This window comes from Anser brachyrhynchus (assembly GCF_964034855.1).
Source record: "Anser brachyrhynchus genome assembly, chromosome: 5".
Classification (NCBI taxonomy): Eukaryota; Metazoa; Chordata; class Aves; order Anseriformes; family Anatidae; genus Anser; species Anser brachyrhynchus.
In genome coordinates, this window is record NC_137699.1 from 52,520,397 (window position 1) to 52,542,289 (window position 21,893).

The 21,893-nt window shown below is 35.5% G+C and overlaps 1 protein-coding gene and 1 long non-coding RNA gene across 4 annotated transcripts in view; one reads left to right on the forward strand and one right to left on the reverse strand.

The window, feature by feature from the left end:
* The window catches only part of LOC308195984 (uncharacterized protein), a 98,561-nt gene that overhangs the window by 17,578 nt on the left and 59,090 nt on the right, over positions 1-21,893 (reverse strand). The window contains exon 1 of one of the 3 annotated variants that reach the window (XR_013951997.1): positions 13,330-20,244. Coding sequence is in view for 1 of the 3 variants with exons in the window: in XM_080594321.1 (XP_080450447.1) it covers positions 13,330-13,338 (9 nt within the window). In the remaining 2 variants the exon portion in view is untranslated. Of the gene's footprint in view, positions 1-7,113; positions 7,679-13,329; positions 20,245-21,893 lie in introns of those variants that run through there. The other 2 variants (XR_013951998.1, XM_080594321.1) reach the window with 2 other exon arrangements.
* On the forward strand, positions 2,258-20,362 carry LOC308195985. Its single transcript, XR_013951999.1, has 3 exons — positions 2,258-3,026; positions 8,984-9,059; positions 20,228-20,362. It is a non-coding gene; the product is annotated as an uncharacterized lncRNA (long non-coding RNA).

Here is a 21,893-nt window from a genome sequence, read left to right on the forward strand (position 1 = left end):
ACAAGTTCTCAGATAGTTAACAGAACACATCAAAAACTTAAAAATCTTCATTCAAGGTAGGCATTAAAAAAGCAAAAACCAAACCAAACCAAACACAGACCAAAGAAAGCAGAAAGAAAACAAACAAAAAGAAAAATACAAATACAAAATAAAACAAAACAAACAACAACAGGAAAGAAACAGCTCAAGTTCTTTATAATAAATCCATGGCCACTTTTGAACTTCACAGTTCTCACTGTCCTGTACACAACTCCCACTCAGTACATCACAGCAACAGTACAGATGGAGTTGTGATCTTCTTTACTCCAAAAGCACAGTCTTGTAGCTAAAGAAGGATATCTGTTAGCAGCTCTGGGTCTATACCATAGAGCTGAGCAGTTCTCAGTATGGTAGTACATCCCAATTAGACATGCAGTCCCATTCTTTGCTCTCCTTTGGTGTACTCTTTCTCCATCAAGAAGGATCTCCACATGCAAAGCACTAAGCCTTTGCTGTTGTTTTTGCATAACATTGATTTAGACGAGTAGAGTTGTTTATTATTGAGCTAAAGAGCAGTGTAGAAGTAGGTAGCTTTGGAGGCTTTTTGTGTTGCATTGGTGTAAATGAAAATAAAAATGTTAAAGTTTCCAAAGGGGCATTTTAAAGACTGTTAATTGATAATGCAGAAAGGAAAGACTTAATACATTGATGGGAAAGAGTGGAGCTGGAAAGCTAGCAAATTGGAAGACACAGCTTTTACCTCTCTTGTAGCCATATTCTACTCGTGGTTTTGGACCTACCCGGAACAACTGCAAAACCTGGAGGAGCTGATCAGTGAAAAGAATGGTCATACCATCCCCAAGGAACAGAGGGGCAAAGTAGGGATGGGTTGATCCATATATCTCCTAGGTAACCACCATGATAGAGTACATGCAACTCCACTGTTTATAGTAGCTGAGCACCTCATAATCTTAATGTGATTAATGAATATCCTTAGGCCATCTGGGTAAGGAAGAGCATCTATTATCTGCATTACAGACATGGGAAATGAAGCTCTAGAAGCCTAAATCTCAAAAGTACTTACAAACCAAATTTGTTTCAAACACTTTTTAAGATTTGGGCCAGAGAGATTAAGGCCATATTAGGCATGGGTATTGCAAGAACAGAAGCTCTGATGAATGGGTTACATGCACCATTTAGGGAAAAAAAAAATAATAATAATTAAAAAAATAAAAAAAAACAGGATGGCTGCAACAAAGCAAGCACTGAAAACAAACTTTTGCAGACCAGACTACCAATGGACTGTTTTCTCAAAAAAAGTCCTCTTCTCCTGCTACCAGAAGAAATTTTGGGTTTTGGTGCAAAACCTTTTGGGATTGCAATTAGAATTCTCATGAAAACCCAAATTAGTAGCTGGTCATTTTGGTGGTTGACATAAATCCCTAAAAACACTATGATGGTAATTTGGACTTTAACCATCTATCACATACTAATATTTCTGCCAAAGAAAAAATAGACAATCCAGAAGGGTGAAAGGAAGGAGAAGTCCATCATTCCCAGCTGTCATTCACTCAGTGTAGGCTCTGTGCTGGTTTTTGATCCATTTCTAGCTTCCTGTTCCACAACCACTAGGAGGTGTACTTAATACATTGGCATGAAGAAGGGGAAACATCAACATCTAGTGAAGAAAGGGTCATGTCCAACATGTGGAGAGGTGCAATTAAAGATAAAGAATACCAGCTAGTGAGTCAGTGGAGCAGCTCGTAGTGAGTAAGCTGCAGTAGTTGTTGCGTAGGTTTAAGCAAATCTGTGGCTATCCTCATTTAAACTGGGTGCCAAAAGCAGTCTCTGGGTGGTGAGGAGCTTAGAGGCAAATCATCAGCCTTCCTCCTCACTTCATAGATACTCACAGGTGATCAGACAAATATGAGGATTAAACTGCATATGTACAGACGGTTTCTATAAAATGAGTATGGGAAGAACAGCATTCCCTAGAGAATATGACTGCAGCCTGACTATTTATGCCTGGTAGGCACATAGCTCCTTAACTTTAACTACACAAGGAGTACAAGCATTAAAAAAAAAATTGACAGGCAGATGTTGCAGAATTTTCTGAGAACTGCAGTAAAAATTCTAGCTACCACAACAGCTCAGTCTCTGCAACCAAACTGCCATGCCCATGCTTCAGAATATAGGTGCGAGTCTTTCTTCTGCATCTTTTTGACGTATGTGCTTAAGTACATAAGCACACAGCCTGGCTTGTTTGGGGGATGGAAGGTAAAATTTGGCTTTCAGTTACTTCTAACACCTCAGAAATCTCAAAGGTGGAGTATGAAACTTGTTCTTAGGAATGATAACTCCCCAATTTATTGTGTTGTTATTTTCTATCTGGTTGACTATATGTCTCATAGGAAAAACAGAACATAGGCAATGAGTGTCCCCAAATTCTTATATTGATAATTGGGCATGGAAATTTATTTTATTTTGGATTTTTTTTTTAATGTTTCTATGCTTTTTTTTTTTTTTTTTTTTTTTTCTGCACTGGGAAAGAAGGAGTAGATTGGTTTACATTTCTTTTTGAGCATACACCAACTGTACTAAGAGTTAAATATGAAAAAGAATGAAAATAAGCACGAAAGACAACATCCGTTCTCATTTCAATTTCCTGGAAGGAAAGTGTGGTTGGGCAGATGGTGCTTTTTTGTTTTACTAAACTGAATGATCAGATGTAAATAATATACACCATATAGACTATAAAGATCGTTGAAGGTGAGGTTTCCATGTGCAGTGAATTGCTGTGTTGCAGAGACTTTTTCTCTCCTTAGTGATATAGATTTTTATTTTTATTTTTATTTTTTAGCTTCTTAGTTTATTTGACTCTTCAGCTTGCTTACTACACCCTCTACCTGCCTAGTCATATTTGTTTTCAACCACTGTATTTCAGACGGTTTTGTTGCATTGTTAATTCTGGTCCCTTCCATGGAGAACCAGGATATTGGGTCTCTGGTTGAACAGGCAGAAGAGAGTGGCTGGTAATTTGGCATCACGTGAGTCTCAATATTTCTGTGTTGCTATGTTTCTTCATGCCCTGGCTTTATTGTGTGTTATGAGAGTCTTTTTAATTTATTGTTGCTCAATGTGATTTTTATATCTTTAGACCTCTACTTTAATTTGCTTTCTAAGCTGGAACATTAAACATTCCTAAGGCAGAGGAGGGTTTGTGTTCTCTGTTAATTAGAAAAGACCCTTAACAAAGGAAAGGAACAACAACAACTACTACTACTACCTATTTTCTAAAATAAGCATGACAAAACTTGGCCCAACAGGGTTGAAATACTGTGTTTCTGACTGAATGAGCAGAAAAAGGCATCGTGCAATGACTCTACAAAGAAATAACACTATAGTTTTGTTCTCAGCTAAAATCAAAATGTATGCTCTTCATTACTCGTCATGTTCTGCGTTAGCTTGCAGGAATTCAGACAGAGGACTTGTTCATGCTTACAGTACAGCTTACATGATCACCTCTACCAGTGGTAGCAAACTAAAAACATTAATGTGGGCCTCTTCATAGGTTATTATCTCTCTGAAACACCGTGGTCCAAGATGACATCATGAATATAATGCCTGTGGCCACCAGGAGTTTTATTTAACACTCCAGATTTTTTTACTAACTAAATGGAAACAGTAAGGGAGGAGGAAAACTGTCTTCTCGCTGAAAGAATAACACCATAACCCTCAGGAGAAATGACTCATACAAAAATACATAAATCAAATATCAAATCAGAATGACCAAATACGAGGAAATTAGAAGATAGCCACTGCTAAAACTCTCTAAATTAGCATACTGATGCTAACCATGTGACTAGATTAAGCTAATGCTTACTTTATGAAGTTCATTAAAAATTAGAAGTAATAATAAGAGACACTAGTGGTTTTTTTGTTGATGTTTGTTTGTTTGTTTTTTGTCTATTGACCTGGGAGATGTGTTGATAGTTGCCAAGATTTCATTCAAATTTTTTACAGTTTTAAATTCATAGCTCCTGGAGTCTTGTGATTTCACAAGAACTTCAGCTCTTGGTATAAAATAAAATGTTTGTAGCAGAAATCACACTTGAAAAATTGCTCAGAATAAACCTATTTCAGGGGCCTGATTCATTTTTAGGGTCCTGATTCATTTTTAGGGTCCTTGATTTTTTCAGTACTGGGAGCAAGAAAAGAAGGATCAAAACACACTAGTGACATTACACCAGTATTATCAAGAATGTGGAAGAAATAACAGAAAATTAAATATCTTCCAGTTAGTCTAAGCTATACTGCAACTGTCAATGAATAAGTGCTTGTAGAAAACATGTCATTGGAGCTATGATTTTAAAGGGGCAAATTTTTAACATTAAATATTAACTGAGAAATAAATCAGACCAAAAATAAAGAGGAAAGACTTAAACTTACAGAACCTCCTGCCTTGTAACTTTTAAAAAGTTTGAAAATCTCAGAATGAGATTTATCTCCTCCAGTTCTTCGTAGACAGCTCGATAATGAATAAATATAGGAACAAATCAAATACATAAAGGCTCCAAAGAGAGGTGTTAGCAGCTGAGAAAGAAACACCAAAACATAGTAGCTTTAGTTGAAACTCTGCCATGCATTTACCAAGTGTTTTTAGTGTACAAAGCAGGCAACTTTGCCTGCACACGTGTTGCTGATGGGTACTGCAAGCAAGAATCAGGGCTGGGGTGCAAATGGTATGGACAGACATTGAAACCAGCAGCTTCCCATAAGCAGGCAGGGCTTCGGTTCGTTGCTCATTCAGTTTCCCACAGTTAAAAGCTGACAAACTTGAAACAGTTTAGTGCCGATAAGGCAAGCGTAGTTAAAAAGGAAGGAAAGGCTTTAAACACCTGGGGCCAAACCTCTATCTGCTGTTGATCTCAAGTGGAATAAAATAACATGCACAAGCTCGAGATTTGACTCCTTGAATCTTATATGTATTCTGAAACCCATAGAAATGGACCATGGGGTATTTTGGGTTTCCTTAGAGACCATCCCCTATAAAAAAACACAGACATGGCTGTCCTTATGGACAAACAGTTCTATGCATGCAATACGTAACTCCATGATAAATAATGCATTAGCACCTCATTCATAGTCATAATTATGGATAGTGCTCTAACCTGAAGAGGAGATACCATTTACAAATAAAACAGACCAGTCCCAGGTAAAATTATAAATAGTTGCCAAACAAAATGGAGGCAATGTTCAGGCCCTGACAAGCAGCTGAGAATAAAACCTGTTGAACTAGTAAGACACCAAATGTCCTGTGGCATCGGAAAGTAAAAAATCTGATATCTGATTTTTCTTTCTCTTGAAAGAAGCACTTCATCATGCAAACCCAATTCTTTGTTTGGTGAGCGGGCCTGGACTGCCACTGTTCATTACTACGGGAGTCGATGTAGAAATCAACAAAGTAATGCCTTTCATCTCTTGTATTATAAGAATTCAAATTCAATTTTTATTTTACAGCACAGCCACACAATACCTCACAGTATGGTTCTTGGTTGCCTCCATCCGTTAACAATATCTTTGAAAAGAGATATAGAACATAAAAATAAAACCCTCTTTTTCCCCCCAGTAGTTTGTTTCATCTTACAAACAATCGCAATTCACCATCTAAAATACACAGTAATAGTAAGTAGAGTCTATTAAACACTGTGCTCTTCCTAAAACATTTTTTTTCTTTGAGCACTAGAATAGTTAGCTGTTCCACAAAACCAGGGGTATACAACTTTTGGGCGACTATTGCCTTTGCCAAAAAACATACTAAGATATGGGGGGCCTTTGTTAACTCCCAATACAGCAGGCTACTGCACTTTTTCTTCTGGCATCCTTAGAACTGTAATACCAAACCACAGGTCCCTTCAGACCTATGGTGTTTTACCATGGGCTTCAGGACCTGATTCTTACAAGAAGACTCTAACTGGCTCTATCTGTCTTCTTAACAATTAATTATTTTTTTTTTTTGTATGTCTGCCAAATGCTTTTCAAGGTTTTCAGTTTGAGGGTTTAAAGATAGGGTATGCATGTGGTTAAATGAAAAAGCTGTACCAAAACAGGTAGATAAACTTTCTACACAGTGAGTTTTAAAATTGCATGGTCATCATACCTCATGCCACTTGTCACTGCTCCTGCATGTACCTCTGACTGAAACTCTTAGCAACTGGTGGTTAGCTCTGTGGTCAAGGGACTGTTTCATCAAGCCCCTTAAAGTATTTCATAAGCCAGGTGGCCCAGTGAATGCTCAGTTTGGTTTAAATGCAACAAAATCCCATCAGCCTCAGCAGTGGTCAGAGCAGCAGAGGAAGCAGAGCAATGCATGAAGAATAGGGATGGAGATATCCAAAGTAATCTGACTAGTTTATGTTAAGAAAGGATTCAACAGACCTGCTGTGTTCCTACTTAATACCAATCAAGCCTGAAAAGGGCCACTTGAGCTCAGGTATTTATCTCAAACTGGTTTGAATTATCCTGACTTCTTGGAGAGTCCAGAACAAAATACCATGAAAAGAGTGTGTTGACATTTCCTACATAAAACAAAATTGAACCCATTCAAGTCAAGTAAATACACAATATAAGTGACATGAGAATTAGATCCTTTGAATTTGACAATAGAAATAGAAATCAGGTCTGTGTGTTCTTAGAGAGTCTTCTGGGAAGTGAAAATTCCATTAATTCCTCTGCATCACCCCCTTCATACAAAAAGGATCAACAATACACAGGCAGGGAATATCAGATATATTATTCTTTCTTTTTATTCCTAATCAGTATAAGCCTTATGCTTCTTTTCCAGACATGACATTAGGTAAAAATCAGCATTTGAGGTCAGGTCTGGATTGTCTTCTTTATTAGACTAATTCTGTTCATATCAAAGCTTATTCAAAAGAAATTGTCTTAAATGATTACCAAGACTTAAATTATTATCACAGAAGTCATAGGAAAGAAGGATGGTGCTTACCAAAACCCCAAGAATGTATTTCATATAGTTTTTCTTTCATTGCCAAGAAGCGAAGTTCAAGTGAACTATACTATTTGCAAACATCCACCTTCTCAGTCTGTCACAAGCAGCTGTAACATACCTACCAGCAGCAATTTCCACTTGGCTCTATCCAGAGGGGAGAAAAGTTCTAGGAGCTTCATTGTTTATAATTCCTTCAACCCCAAGGGTAATTCTGTTCACCAATTACTTGAAATTAGAGTTAGGTAATTCGACACGTCTGTTTGGTACCCAACCACAAACTACCTCGTAAGCAAACCAAAGAGTTGGATAGTTTACTTCCACAGTACTCCGCAGAATTTCATTATTGCAGCCATGACAACAAAGGAAAAATGAGAAGTTATATAGACTCATGAATAGCTGGTGCTTGGGGGTTTTTTTTGGTCACTGTTGCCACCGTTAAGGAATCTTACTAGATCTGAGACAGAGAAAGACGGAAGGCAGTTTTCTTCCTGGGATGAGAGTTCCCAGTCAAACATAGCAAATATAGTAAGAACTGAGAAACAAGAAGCCTCCAAGTGCTATATTTGACAGAAAAAAAAAATAAAAAAATAAAAAATGCTGATCTCTGCAAGTAGAAATTTTCATACTTTGTGTCTTTTATGCATTTACAATGCTGCCTAGAAAAAAAGGCTATACAGAAGTAGAGAGAATTACCAATGTTATCTACAGCAGGTTGTTTTTTTTGTTTTTTTTTTTTTTTTGGATCTTTAAGGCTATTCAATTAAATTACATAACTGAATCCTCAGTTAGATTGTATCTAGACCTGGAAAATTTTTAAAGTCAAGTAAACCTGTTAAACAATATTTTGGTGATGAGTTTGTGTACACACCACTTCCGTATCTCTTTGTGAGTAATGAAGTAGCTGCCAGGTATCATATCATGACTGAACTGCATGACTCACTCTATGGATTCATTTTACAGTCTGGTGAAACCAGTAGCTGGTAACACCTATCCATTGTAAGAACTTTTTTACATGTTATAATTCTAGAAATGAACTTGTTTGTTTATTTATTTATTTAAAGAGTTTAGACTGATGAAATTTAAAAACCTATAAGATGATTAAAAATCCATTTATTTCTACATTATATACCAAATATACTGTATACCAAATATTCTATATAACAAACTGGTCAAATTAGTATCTATGAATTGGGTCTAGTTCTCATTTTCATCAGGATAAATCAGAAGTAATTTCAAAGACACCATTATCCTTAAACAGTATAAAACAAATAAAAAAGAAATACCGAACCACTATATTTTAGTAGTCAGAGGAGTCAATTTTTAATTGTATAATCTCATTCTTGTTAGCAGAGCTTCATATCTGGAAACTTTAGAGCCAAATAAGTAGAAGGTGCTATATTTTTTAACTCTGAATATGATTATCCTATCTACCATATTCTGCATTTCATTTTTACTACAAAAGTTGTTCGTTGTCCATTTCCAAGCTGAAAAAACTATAAAAATCCATTTTGACTTTGCTACAGGAGAGCTAAAAGATTTTTTTGAACTAAGATTAAATTGATATATCTACAGATTCTGTCATTGTAATATGACATTAGGAGCATAGTCAAATACTAGCTTTGACTATAAGTGTCCTACTAAAGTAGTAGTCTACTGCAGAGTGCTTTTTGATATATCAAAGCAATGGTACTATCTTTCAAACTGCATTCATATTCTAACCTCCTATCATCAAGGTAAAGTAATAGCAGGACTAAAGGATGATCTTTTTTACAGTTTCTAGAAGTCATTGGTATAAGGGATTGCCTAGACTTGCATTAGATATTCATGTTTAAATGAACCACATATAGGCTTTCCAATCTACAACCTCCATTAATTAGATTTTATCCTTTTCTCTGTCTTTTATGTTAGGCTTCTTTACCTTCTTTCCTGCTGACATTGCTATAGCTTCACTAATGACAGGATACGTAAATTTTTATTTTTTTTTTCCTTAAGTTGAGATACTCTTACTGGGACTATTCACAAATGTTTCTGTACAATACTGTCGACCAATGACTTCATCATTCAGTGGGTAGGTAAAGTTTTACTCCATTATCTCTCTGGTATGTTACCTACCACATAGAAGGTTCTACTTTAACTAAATGCTTTGCTGTTGCTGTTGTTGCTGTTGTTTTTTCAAAAAGGTTAGTGGATGAAACATCTCTGGACAACTCTTAATATTTATAACTCTGTTATGATTAGGCTATTTGTACAAACAGATAGAAGGAGAGCATACAACCATGAAAAAAAACAAGGACCAACCCTAGTGCTGAAGGGTCAGAGTCAGACATTTCAGTGAAACTCCGAAGGTGAGTGAGGTGTCTAAGACGAGATAAGAGAATTTGGGTTCCTTTCTCTCCTAGGATCATCTTTCCTTACGCCTTCCCTCCACTCCTTTTTTTTTTTTGCTTTGTATTTTTTTTTCCCCTGGAAATAAACAGTTTTCACGCTGGGAATGGTAGAACTAATCCTGATTTTCTCATTTAGTGCCAATCTAGGAAAAAATATAGAACTCCACATTCACAGAGCAACAAGGAAGAACTTCTGAATGTTTATTTATAAGTGAAACAATACATTTGTTTTGATACTGTTAAATTGTTTCACTAAAGTCCAAAACCTTTTCACTGAACAGGTGAAAATATTGAATAAATATATGGTTTTGTAAACACCAACACAGAATAAAATGCAAATTTTGAAAGAATAAATTATAAAGAGAAAAAAATTAATTAAATTTTCTTTGGTTTTAAGTCATTGAAATTTTTTAATTGAATATATTGTTAAAATTGACATTGTCTTGTAAATTATTTTTTAAAAAACAACCATTGTAAAAAAAAATCAACTTTATGTAGAAGAAAATATTGGTTTTATTATTTTTACCATTAGTGAATGAAAGGTATCACTAATGACAGACTTGTTGCTCATGGCAGTTTGACACAATGGATCCTCCCCACAGAACAAGCAGATAACTAGTACTGTATGATACTGCCGTCTTCAAAAGTATTCTTTTATGTCTCTGCTTGCTCTAAAACTGGACCAGAAAATAGTTCAAATTTCAGTTCCCATAATTAAGCAAAGACCTATGTAATTCCTGTTCCTTCTTCTTATAAATGAAGTCTGCAGGGGTAATAGAAATGGTCTGGTAAAAGTGTGCATATGTTGTAAATGTTATATGGCCAACCCAAGAGTAAATGAAACAAAAGGTAGAAAGTGGGTTTATTCTCTAGTACCAACACGGTCAAATACCGTGTTTATTATACAAAATATTTCTTCTGCTCTCATATTGATAGACTTTATCTACAGAAATCATTAATGCTGACTGAAACTGATTTGGTCTGGAAGGCAAGCTCTGGGAGTAAGCAGATTCATTTCTTGATCCGCAATGCCCTGTGTCCAAGGTGACCAAGCAGTGCAACACACAAGAACAGAACCTCAGAAACACTTTTCAGCAAGATAGTGACCACTTCTTTTTAGTGTCAACTGATAGGTGGTATCGATCATTGTTGAATCAGTTTATAGTGCATATGTATCATGGCACAATTACTCTGCTATCTAGCTTCTTCCTCCCTCTCTTAAATACACTGATATATTTTTTTCTGAAATGCTTCCTTCTTGTCACAGTGAATTAAGAGCATCAGATGCACAGGGTTGAGCAGCTTATAATACACACATAGTTACAATACTTCCAGATACAGTATTGAATGTAATAGTACTGGATACTGATATTGGCTCCATTGACACTGTATGTGGACAAAATTCATTGTCACACCAGAAACAGAAAGAAAAAATTGGGAAAAGTGTGAAGAAGGAACCTTCTGGTCAAATTCAAATCACAATAATGTTATCATTACTTGAGAATAACAGTAAATGACTAAATGGAGCTGCTTTTGATTGCTGCTGAGGCAGAAATGACCAGAAAGGGATGCTGGGCAGACCCTGCACTTCTCTGAATGGTGCTACTTCTACAGCTCACGTGCTACAAGTCATGCTGTATGACAGTGAACGCTAAATACCTGACTCACATTGTTCTTACATGTAGCCCTATTTTGCCTGCATAAATAGGGAGGAATTTCCAATTCCGTAGAGATACTACAAGTTTAGTCATGAAGATAATTAAGTCCTTTGGGCTTGAACTACCCAAACATTTCATACTTGAAAGAAATTCAGATATGACTCTGAATGTCTGGACTACTGCCATCTAAACAGTTTGGATTCATTTGAGGTTTAAGATTAGCTCCAAATTCCTCTTCACATCAGTTCATCATTCAGATATTTACTATTCTTATTATTGGTATTATAGAATGGTTAGAAATTCTGAGATACTGTACTGACTACCTCTACCTATATTTAAAAGCAAGTGTCAGTCTTTCAAAAACTTCAAATCTATTCAGCAAAGATAGAAAAAATAAACAGAGAACAGAGAGAGAGAAAAAAAAAATTATTAACACCCTTTTCCAAAGGATAGTAGGAACACAAAGAAAGTCCAGTCAGTTGTCCAACAACAACAACAACAACAAAACAACAACAACAACAACAACAACACAGATTAATGGTATAGCTGGGGAAGGACTCTCAGACTACTATCTCTCAAAGCAATAGGAGGCTTCATCACTAGATCACCTTATTTTAAATATCGTGTAGCAACAATTGTTGCTAATTGTTATTGCTCACTGCAGTCAAATGGAATTATTTTTAGTCTTTCCAGAACTTCAAGAACTCCAATCCAAACAAATATATTTTCCCTAAAAGTTGATGGAAACTTATATTGCAAGGAATTTATAAAAATGTAGGCACCTCCTGGCATTGCTGTGGGGTCAGACAAAAGTGACCTTGTTACAGAAATAGGGACACTTGCTTGAAATCAAGGTGTCTTAGTTGTCTAGAGATCTTTGAAGCTAAAGAGAAAGGCAGATAAAGAGTGACGTTTATCTTCAGGATCGGGGAACTTCTGGAAGGCATCTGTCTGAGCCACATACTTAAATTTGTAATTTTACTTGTATTTCAAAGTACAATTACTGGGTCTCAGTCTTAGAACGGTTTGTTTAATTTGTGTTTTGATTTTTAGATGCTAAAGATCAACCATTTATATTTATACAAAAAATTTACCTTGAAAGTAACACTGCCTTGCTTAAAAATGCTTTTGTGCTGTTGTTTCATTGCTAAGAATTCTTGAAATCAAATGAAGAAAGTAGAATGGTTACAAAGGCAAAAAGATTTATAAGTCTCACTTTCTTTCCTGAGGTATGTTTTTTGGTGTGTGGGGGGGGGGGGGGGGGGGGGTTGTTCAACAAGACTTGTAGTAAATATTTTCGAATTAATTTTAGTTAACAGATCTGATGTGTTACCAAGAAATATGGAAGTTCACCTCCCAAATCTGTACTAGTTTGTTGTTGATATTGAAGTTGTCAAAATAAATAAATAAAATAAAATTCTGCTGACACTGGAAATAATTATGATGAGTAGAAAGACACTGTCTTTGCAAGGGAAATTTTAGACTAAATTTAATCTGTATTTAAAAAGCTGAAGTAAAACTAAAGAAAACTAAATGGGTAGTCTGCTCTGAACCGAACTTATTTTGAAATTTTTTTGTTGCTAATGCAGTTCCAGTGAAATAGGGTAGAGAGATCTACTTTTGTCAAGGAATTTCAGCAGTCAGGAGACAATTTAAAACCTTAAATGAAGCAAAACAGAACATGATAACCATAGAAGAGGGAAAGAGAAGGATGAGAACAAAGATTAACTTTGCCAAAATTTCTGTTAACTACTCTAATGGTAGCTGTCATGTGACAGGACTCATTCCTGATGCCAGGCACTGGATATGCCCATCCTGCATTGAAAGATACTTCTTATTAAAGCAGTATAAGGGATGGGGAGTTAAAATTTATAGTTTTATGTTTATATGCATATAAGTACTGGAAATAAACGTTTTTGTAGCTCAATATATCAGAGTACTATTTGTTTATTGATCTGTACCATCTGTAATTGAAAGTTATTGTAGTATTTTATATACTGACATCAACACATGGTACTGTCTGGTTAATTTTATATTATACAATGACAGTAAATGTGTGTATATTGGTATATATACACACTTGTTAAAAGTATTATGCCTACTTTACTTCAACAAAAGGACCACACGTTTTTGGATGAATATAATTTAGATTAATCATAAGCCATTTACATAACATAATAAAAAAAAAACAAAAAAAAACAAAAAAAAAACAAGGTGAAACCTGATTCAGATTTTATTGCTAATATAAAGTTAACTCTAAGCTGACTGAAGGCTGGATACCTTTCAAACCTACCTTTCTCATGTGGAGAACAGTAAAATAATTCAAGTGTAGCTTTCTGATACACCTTCTTCAGGTCTCTGCAAAAGTCATTATAATGGAATATGGATAAATCAATTTTCAGCTTCCATTTTTATTCATAGGATACATTTTTATGTCAAATCAGTACAAATCCATATTTTTGCTGTTGATAAATGTAAATCAAGAATGATTGAGAGGTAAAATATTGTCCACTTACATTTAAGATGAACAAATGAATGTCTTTCAAGGTTTTACATAGAAAAGACCTATGAAGACACATGTAATTCAATTTTGTCTGGAAAAAAAAAAAAAAATGAACTCAAAATTATGAAAACCCTAGAAACAGGTGAGAGTGTGTCTCCATTAGTATTGTTACTTACATGACTTGTTTATGCTCCTAGTCCAAACTTTAGCACCTTGTTTTTGACAGATATTTTTATAATAATTTCCTACATCTTTAGTTTCTCTTTCAGTGGTGTTTACCCAATGCACTACAAAATGAAGATATGAGACCAAATTGCAAAGACCTCAGAAAGTACTGTCCAGTTGGTTACAGACTGAAAAGATTCTTTTTCCTTACAAGTTTAAATATCCCTGTGTGAGTCCTATGCCTACAAGCTTACTCCTGCTGTTTTTCAACTAATCATTTGCAAAATTGAAAAAAAAAAAAAAAAAAAAAAAAAAAACAAGACAGAAAAAAAGACTTCTGGTAGGTGAGCCACAGCAGGGCAATTAAGATGATACGGCAGAGGTAGACATCTGCTCCTAGACAGATACAGTTCCACTGATGCTATCTATAGTTACAATCCTTCCGAGAGATAAACAACATGCGAGACCAACGTGCAGAAGGAAATGCCACACTGAGAAAGTGGTGATGGGAGACCAAGCTTGCGGCCCCTGTGGTCTGAGAAAGAGAGAGACAGCAAGAAAAAAAAAGGGAGGGGTGGCATGTGGGGCCTGTACCCTGCACACACAGGTGACAGAAGTAGTAGGACGGACGCACATCAAGATGCAAAGCTGGAAGATGTGTGAGAACTGACACTGGAGGGGAGCAGCATTACAGCAAAGATGAAAGGCACAACCTGACCAAGAAAGAGATAGATGGAAACCCCCTCTCTAAGCTCTATGCATAAAGTTACAGTTAACCTATGCTGAAATTTTAAAAATAAAAATAAAAAAATATTTAGGGGATGATTTATTCTCTAAGATTCGAAGGCTTGGAGATCTTCTCAGAATTTCAAAGTCACATTTAGGTTTCTCACTAACAAACTTAAATGAACTATAGTCCCCAGGGTAGATGATTACTTGTTACTATTTCATATTACGGTCAGTGTGATGCTCAGGCATGGCAGAAGTAGTATTCCCCCTTCCCCTCGATGCCAGGTGCAGAACAGACTGAAAGGAGGATATAACATTTATTCCAAATAATTTTCAAGCCAAGGATTGACATGTTTAATTTAGGCAGGACTTGAAGCAACAGGATGCTGTCAGAGTCAGCTCCCTGACCCCATCATGTATGAGTTTTGTAAAGGTAAGGCATATTGCCTCCGACCATCACTGGAAATGCAGTGGCTCATCATGGCATCTGCCCCTCAGTTTTTTTGCGAGGAGAGTATGTTTGCTCTATCTTTGCACTCCGCTGATGTCAGAGGTCCAGAGTCTTAACAAAACTAAGGGAGCATCCTCCAGGTTTCTTTCACGCCAATGAAAGTTAGGCATTCATTTGACAAATAAATAAATAAATAAATAAACCCTCTCTGGATTTAAGAAAAGTCACAGCAAGAATTCAAGGTCAAATGGTTTGCAGAGAGCATAGGCCACACATGGTCAGCAGGCATGCCCTTCTGAGGGGAGGCCCTGGGTTTTTTGTGATGTGCTCTCTTCCTCTTCTGGGCTGAACGTGGGGCTTGATTTACATCAGCAAAAGCTGAAGAACTGAAACCCTGAAGTGTCATCCTATCTTGCGTTGGAATCTCAAACCAATAAGTATTAGTAGTCATAATGTATCTTATAACAATTCTTCAGCCCAGTTACCCTGAAGTCTTATTTTGCAAAAAATAAAATGTTTCTTTTCTCTTCTTATGGGAAGAAAACAGCAATATCAAACTAAAGACCTTAATGTAAAATGAAAAATGGAATAGAATCTCAAGTCCTCATGTAATCTTGTGCTTTGGAGATTTATTATTATTATTATTATTAATATTATTATTAAAATCTCTGCTATCTGAAAAGTGCTTGCTCAGCAAAATCTGTCTGAAATTTTTTATTTAGGTAGAGATGGTACTTCATGTTTTTAAAAAACAATTCACTTGAGGCCAGATTCTGTTATCTTGATTCAGTTTATACCCCAAAGATGGTCACATTTAAATACTTCTTCTGTCCACAAAATGCTCATAAACAGATATAAACAGACTGCATTTATGTCCAGTGTATTCATTATGGATGATTCTATAATTCTATGATTCTAAGGCTTTTTGTTGGTTCAACTTCACTCTTGTCTTCCTTATTCTACTGAGTAATCATGAGTGATGTAGATGTTGGTTGTTAGCTTGTATGTCCTTTTCATTCTGCTTCTTTTTAATTTCACATTCATGCATGTAAGCCTCAACATTTCTTTCTGAGACATGAAAATTTGAAAAACTCTATCCTGTGAGTGCTTGCAGCAAGTAAGAAAAGCATAAAGTGTAAAATTCTAGTGTACATGACCTCAAAAACTTAGTTTTTGAATGAGTGTGAAATGAGGCCATCACTTTATTAAAATTCACCTAGATCTACATTAAAATATCAAAATATGAGCAGTAACAGCAAAGAACAAAATCCTCTTACTAATGTGTGTGTTATTAATGAATCATTTTTCTTTCACAGTACATTTCTTTCTACATATCCAGTAAATATTTCAAATATCTGGATGCTGTCAAAAAAAGGTATAATCATTTAAATTGGTCAAGAAAAGCTGTAATTTTGAAGAATTCCCATTTTGGAATATCTGCAATGACCACCTATTGACATAGAATGTCACTTCCTGATACAAGATCCCTAACGGTCATCAGTAATTTTTGGACATTACAAGTGCTAATGTAGCTTTATTATTCCCAGCTAGTAACTCCTGGGGAATTTGACAGCTATGAAAGACATTCCATGTGATTAATCCTGAAATATATGCTTGATTGATAGCCGTATTGTTTTTATTATGCTGTGGTCCTTCTTTGTTTTGCTGTTGTTTTTTAAAGTTCAGACTGAAATAGCTGGGTTTTGTGAAGTTGAAACTTTAGTATAGCATAGAAGCTCCCTCTCTTCATCTCTTTTTGTGTTTCATAATGCAGAAATATATCTGGCATAAAACTTCACATGAAGAACTCAAGAAAAACTTTTAAAAATGTATTTTAGTATATTTTGCATTATTTGATTCTAACCCACTGTGCTACTTTCAGGCGGCAAATAGTCATTATGGCTGTGCTTTGCTTTTTCACTGGAGTCTATCACTTGAAAGAGTTCCCCTCCCCCATCTCAGCTCTGCTTTGCAAGCTTTTTTATCTTTTCTACCTTGCTAGAGGCATTATTAGGGCAGTTCACCTTTGACCAAATGGGCAGACGAACATCCATCCTCTGGAGCCAGTACTAGTGCTGTTTGGTAGATCAGCTCTCAAATGGTACTGAACTGTGACCTCTTCTTCTGTTCAAAGACTAAATACATAAACTTGAGTTTCCATTGGTGCCAAGCCTGGGAACCTGAGTTGCTCCCTAATCCCAGGTCTTGCAGCCAGCAGCACAATGGGCAGCTCACCATGCCAGCAGGCCAGCCTGAAAGAATGCCTTTATTCTCTCTTCCTCAACAAATTGCTTATTGTTTGGCCCACAGGCTGCTAGACCTTGTGAACTGTCCAAAACTTTATTGCTTTTCTGTTAAACTTTCTTCTCCCTTTGATTCTGTTTATAAATGAAATGAATTTCTATTTTCATTTCTTAGCAATATCATTTTTAAAGATAACTGTTACACTGTTACTTTTAATCTTTTTTCAGAGTATACATCCCTTTTGGAAGCCTGCAGGAACCACAGAAATAATACAAGCTCTGCAGGTTTAGGCTCCTTAGAAAGAAGGGTCTGGGAAAATGTTAAATGTTTTAATGCAGTGCTGAATATTACTTAGAGTAAAATGAGGGCAAATGCTTCAGAGTATTATGGTGTTTCCAAAGATGCATCCTGTTTCTCTGCTTCTGGCCTCATCTGGACTGTGGCTATACTGTGCGTGTTATATAAATAGCAAGTGTAGGTCAGAATGCTTATCTTGGGACCCTGAAATATGGTTGTTTAGGGGCAGCTGTATTTATTGAAAGTTATGCAGACTGCCTAGTCTATCTGTTGTTTGCCTCTTGAAATATTTCTGGAAGCCCCTTTTGTCTTCAACAGAAGCTTCTGGGAACATAGTTACAGAACAAGCATAGTGGAAATCAGAGCTAGGAAAACATCTGCAGTGTAATGCTGATATTGCAAGATTCAGCCAGATTTACCCTGGGAGGAAAAAAAAAAAAGAAAAAAAGGCTCCACAGATGTGACTCTACCACATGAAAAGAGAACTGTGCTCCACAAATATGGCCAAAATCAACACAAGACCCAGGGCACCCCTATTCTTTTCCCTCATATCTGCAGCCTTGTGCTGAGACACATTCGCCTCTTTCAGCAGGGAGCCTTGTCCCTTATTGGAGATAGTGAACTAGAACTGAAATGTCCTTGTGAATAGTAAGACTGGTTCTGATTACCTGGAGTTAAGATCAATTAACCTTGACCTAGTTAAGATCAATTTAAATTCTCACACAATTCTCCCATCATTTTTTGTACATACTGTTTAGGAAAGATGACAAAAGTACACAGTATTCTGGAACCAAAGATGATCTAAGAATCACACAAATTTCTTGAAAGTGTATGCATGTGTGTTTATATATATATTTATATATAATTTAATACCCTTTCAAGTATGAGAATGGCAGCACAAGAGTGGAAGAATTGCAAAACTAAAATGTCTACATTAAGCTGATGCATGGTACATACCAGATGATATATATACTGCCTTATTGTTCAGTTGCGGCTCAGGAAGTTAAATGCATAATTTAAGACATATGCATAGTCTAAGGGTCAAATGCTGTCAGTTACACAAGTGTAAATCATGAAGAACTGCACCAAAGTGACTGGAGTTGCAGTACCCTGGATTTACACAAGTGTTACTGAAAGCAGAATATGAGTCAATATGTGTCATCAATACAACTGAGTTACTGGTACTGATGGAAATTTATTATATGCATGAACCTAAATTCTTCACATTCTTAATTTATTATAATATTGCACTTTATGCTTCTATTTTTGTTGCTGTTATTAGAGGAATTAGTGGCTCAAACACTGATTCTTTAAGTGAAACATCCACCAAATTTTCCCAACCTCAGTTCATAATGTCATGACAAACATTTAATAGCTGCAGAAGCTTACTTTCCTTACCTACATTTCAGGTCAAAGTCTTAATTTACATAAATGCATAATTGTGATGCTCAGGCAGCATGTTTCTCAGCTGAACTTCACACTGCACATGCAAATGCATCCTTGATGTTCACCTGGTTCCATTAATGATTGTACAGGCTGCAGTGAAGGGTTGGGAAGGAAGTTTCCTAGGTGTGTAGGAAAGCAGGATTTGGATGCAGCAGGAAGGGTTGTGAACCTGGCAGAAGGGAAAGAGTATGGAGACTTGGCAACTGAAAGAAGAATCAACTGTTTTAAAAGACCATGGGACAACTTTCTTAACTGATGGCTCTTGAGTTCATTATTGAGAGTTTCAGTGCAAATAAAATAGCTTTGCATGGGACACCGATTGCAAAATAAAACTCAATGGCACAAATCAAAGAGGTATAAAAACTGATAATATACTGGGGAACTAGCAGAGTACCTGTCAGATATCCTTGGCCTCCAATGACCTTGTTTTGCATAGAGGAAGAATATATGATTTTCTGGGTTGAGAGGCAGTTTTTAATTCTGAAAGGAGGTTATGAGTTAAATATATGATAGCAGTCTATTCAATAATATAAGTCAAGTCCTTTACTTGTGGAACCAGAATCTAGTATTCTAACACATAAAATAATACCATTATTTCTTAACATTCTTTTAAATTGAATGTTCTTTTAAATTGAATGTATTATTTTAAAATCACGTTTTTATGATATTCTTGAATACCTAGAAAGATTTAAAAAGCTCGAAAGCATATCTCTCAATATTCACATAATCAAAAATGGCTGACTGAATTTGGGACACACAAAAAAAAAAAAGAAAAAAGAAAAAAAAAGAAAAGATGGATATTTAAGATTACAATGATCAGCTGGGGAAGCTTATTGTTTCAAAAGAAATACTGAAAAAATGTGTCTGAACTCAGAAGGGCTGAATGGATCTCAACATCATAGAGTTAGATTATAATTTATAATTATAAATTTAATTAAAACAGTATCTTGAATTGTGATTGATTTCAAAGGATTAAGGCAAATCTAAATATTGTATACCTGGTACATTTATTTAGAAATAAGTCAATAAAGATCAAGGATTTTATTTTATTTTATTTTATTTTATTTTATTTTATTTTATTTTATTTTATTTTATTTTATTTTTATTTTATTTTTTTAATAAAGACTCATTTGTGTATGTATGCTCAACATATACACATACCCTTATCCAGTTAGAATACTGTGGAGGTATAGATTTGTCAGGATTGTTTGATCCCAAAAGGATTCATATAAGAAAAACTTCTCTTTCAGAGAAATGATCTCTCTAGAGACTGATAGTGATGATACAATAGGCTGGAGTTGCTATTATTAAAAAAAAAATTACTACTTTTTCTGACTATGTTTCTTTTTTTCCCAGTGGGATTCTGATTCCAGACATTCTACCAGCCTGACATCCACTGGGAAAATGATGGCACCATAAATTATTTAAAGGTTTGAAAACCACAAGAACTACTGTATATAACCAGATTGGATTGACTTTTTAACTCTTTTGATTAATAATACATAAAGCCTTAGATATGTGAAGTGGTCGAGTGCTAACCTGTTAACAAAAGGAGTAGAAGGGATGAATCCTAACGTTTCTCATAAGTTACTCTACTTAACACATTGGCCAAAAAAAACAAACAAATGGAATGCTCTGCTTTAGTCTTATACCTTCAATGCACAATCAATATTTGATGACTACCTAATGTCTCTACATATCTGGCCATAGATGATATTTTGATCATCTGGCTTCCCAATTTCAATCTTTTTTTTTTTTGTCTTTTTTTTTTGTCCTTTTTTTTTTTTTCCTGCATTCATGAAAACACACAACTAGAAAGTAGACAAAGTGTTTCAATATTCTGGTTCATTTTTTAACTTTAATTTTAACAGCACTGACTACTCAGATATGGCAATTGATATTTCAGTCTTCAGAAACAACAAATGAGAACTAGAATTTGATCAGTTTAAGACATTTTGTACTCAGTGGTAGGATGGGAGTAGATATGTATGCTGCTTCAGATAGATTTCATGTTCTACCCTTCTGCTGCTGGCTCTGTTTTAATTATCCACTGGTTTCATAAGTTTTGTTTTCTTATAAGCTGCTTTGAGTGGAGCTCTGAGAGCCTTTGTTATTTCTTTCCTGTTCAAGTATCAAAGATGCTCAGGACATCCTGCATTTCTGAGCAACAAGAAAAATGACTGGAGATATCAGTGTGCCTCTGGGTTGCCTGACCCATGCTTCAGGCAACAGGCTATCCAGGGTGACTTCAGTATGATATATTACTTTACAACAGAAAACACTGAACCACTGTGTTTTTGTTTGATCTATTGTTTGTTTTTGTTTGTTTCTTTGTTTGTTTGTTTTGTTTGTTTGTTTTTGTTTGGTTGGTTTGGTTTGGTTTGGTTTGATTTGCTGTGCAGGTACTATCTCTGGATTTATTTTTTTTTTGTATTATCCCAAATGAAGTTTAACTACTTTAGATGTAGTGACAGTATGAAAACCATCTTTGTCTCTTTAGTCATTCCTGTGCATTTATCTTTTGTGATTCCCCATAGAATTCAACTCTCAACTTCTTTCTGCACAGTCACCAGCTACCCTCTCAACCTGCTTAATGTACAAACACAGAATGACTAATTCTTTTTGCCTCTTAATATGCCCATGGAGCTGTCCTTTCTTGCTTCCCCTAATGACAAATATGCCTTGCTGCCCATGGCCCTCTCGTACTTTTAAATCTTCTGCCCTTGCAGACTGACCTTCATTCATTCCATGTCCAGCACCAATGATGCCTCCTCAAATATTCTAAAAATCCTAAGATCCATGTGAGGTTAATCTATGTATAAAGGAATGAACATTCCAATTCAAAAGCCTACCCTTCAATTTTTGTCAGTCTGATTTCCTCATTTTGTTCTGTTATTTTGATGTAAACTTGTATTGATGCCATTAGTGGAATTCAAATGAATTTACAATATGAGCAAAATGGTATTCTCGTCCTGGCTCTGAGAAATAAATGGGGTTCAATTTCTTACTAAAAAACAAACTT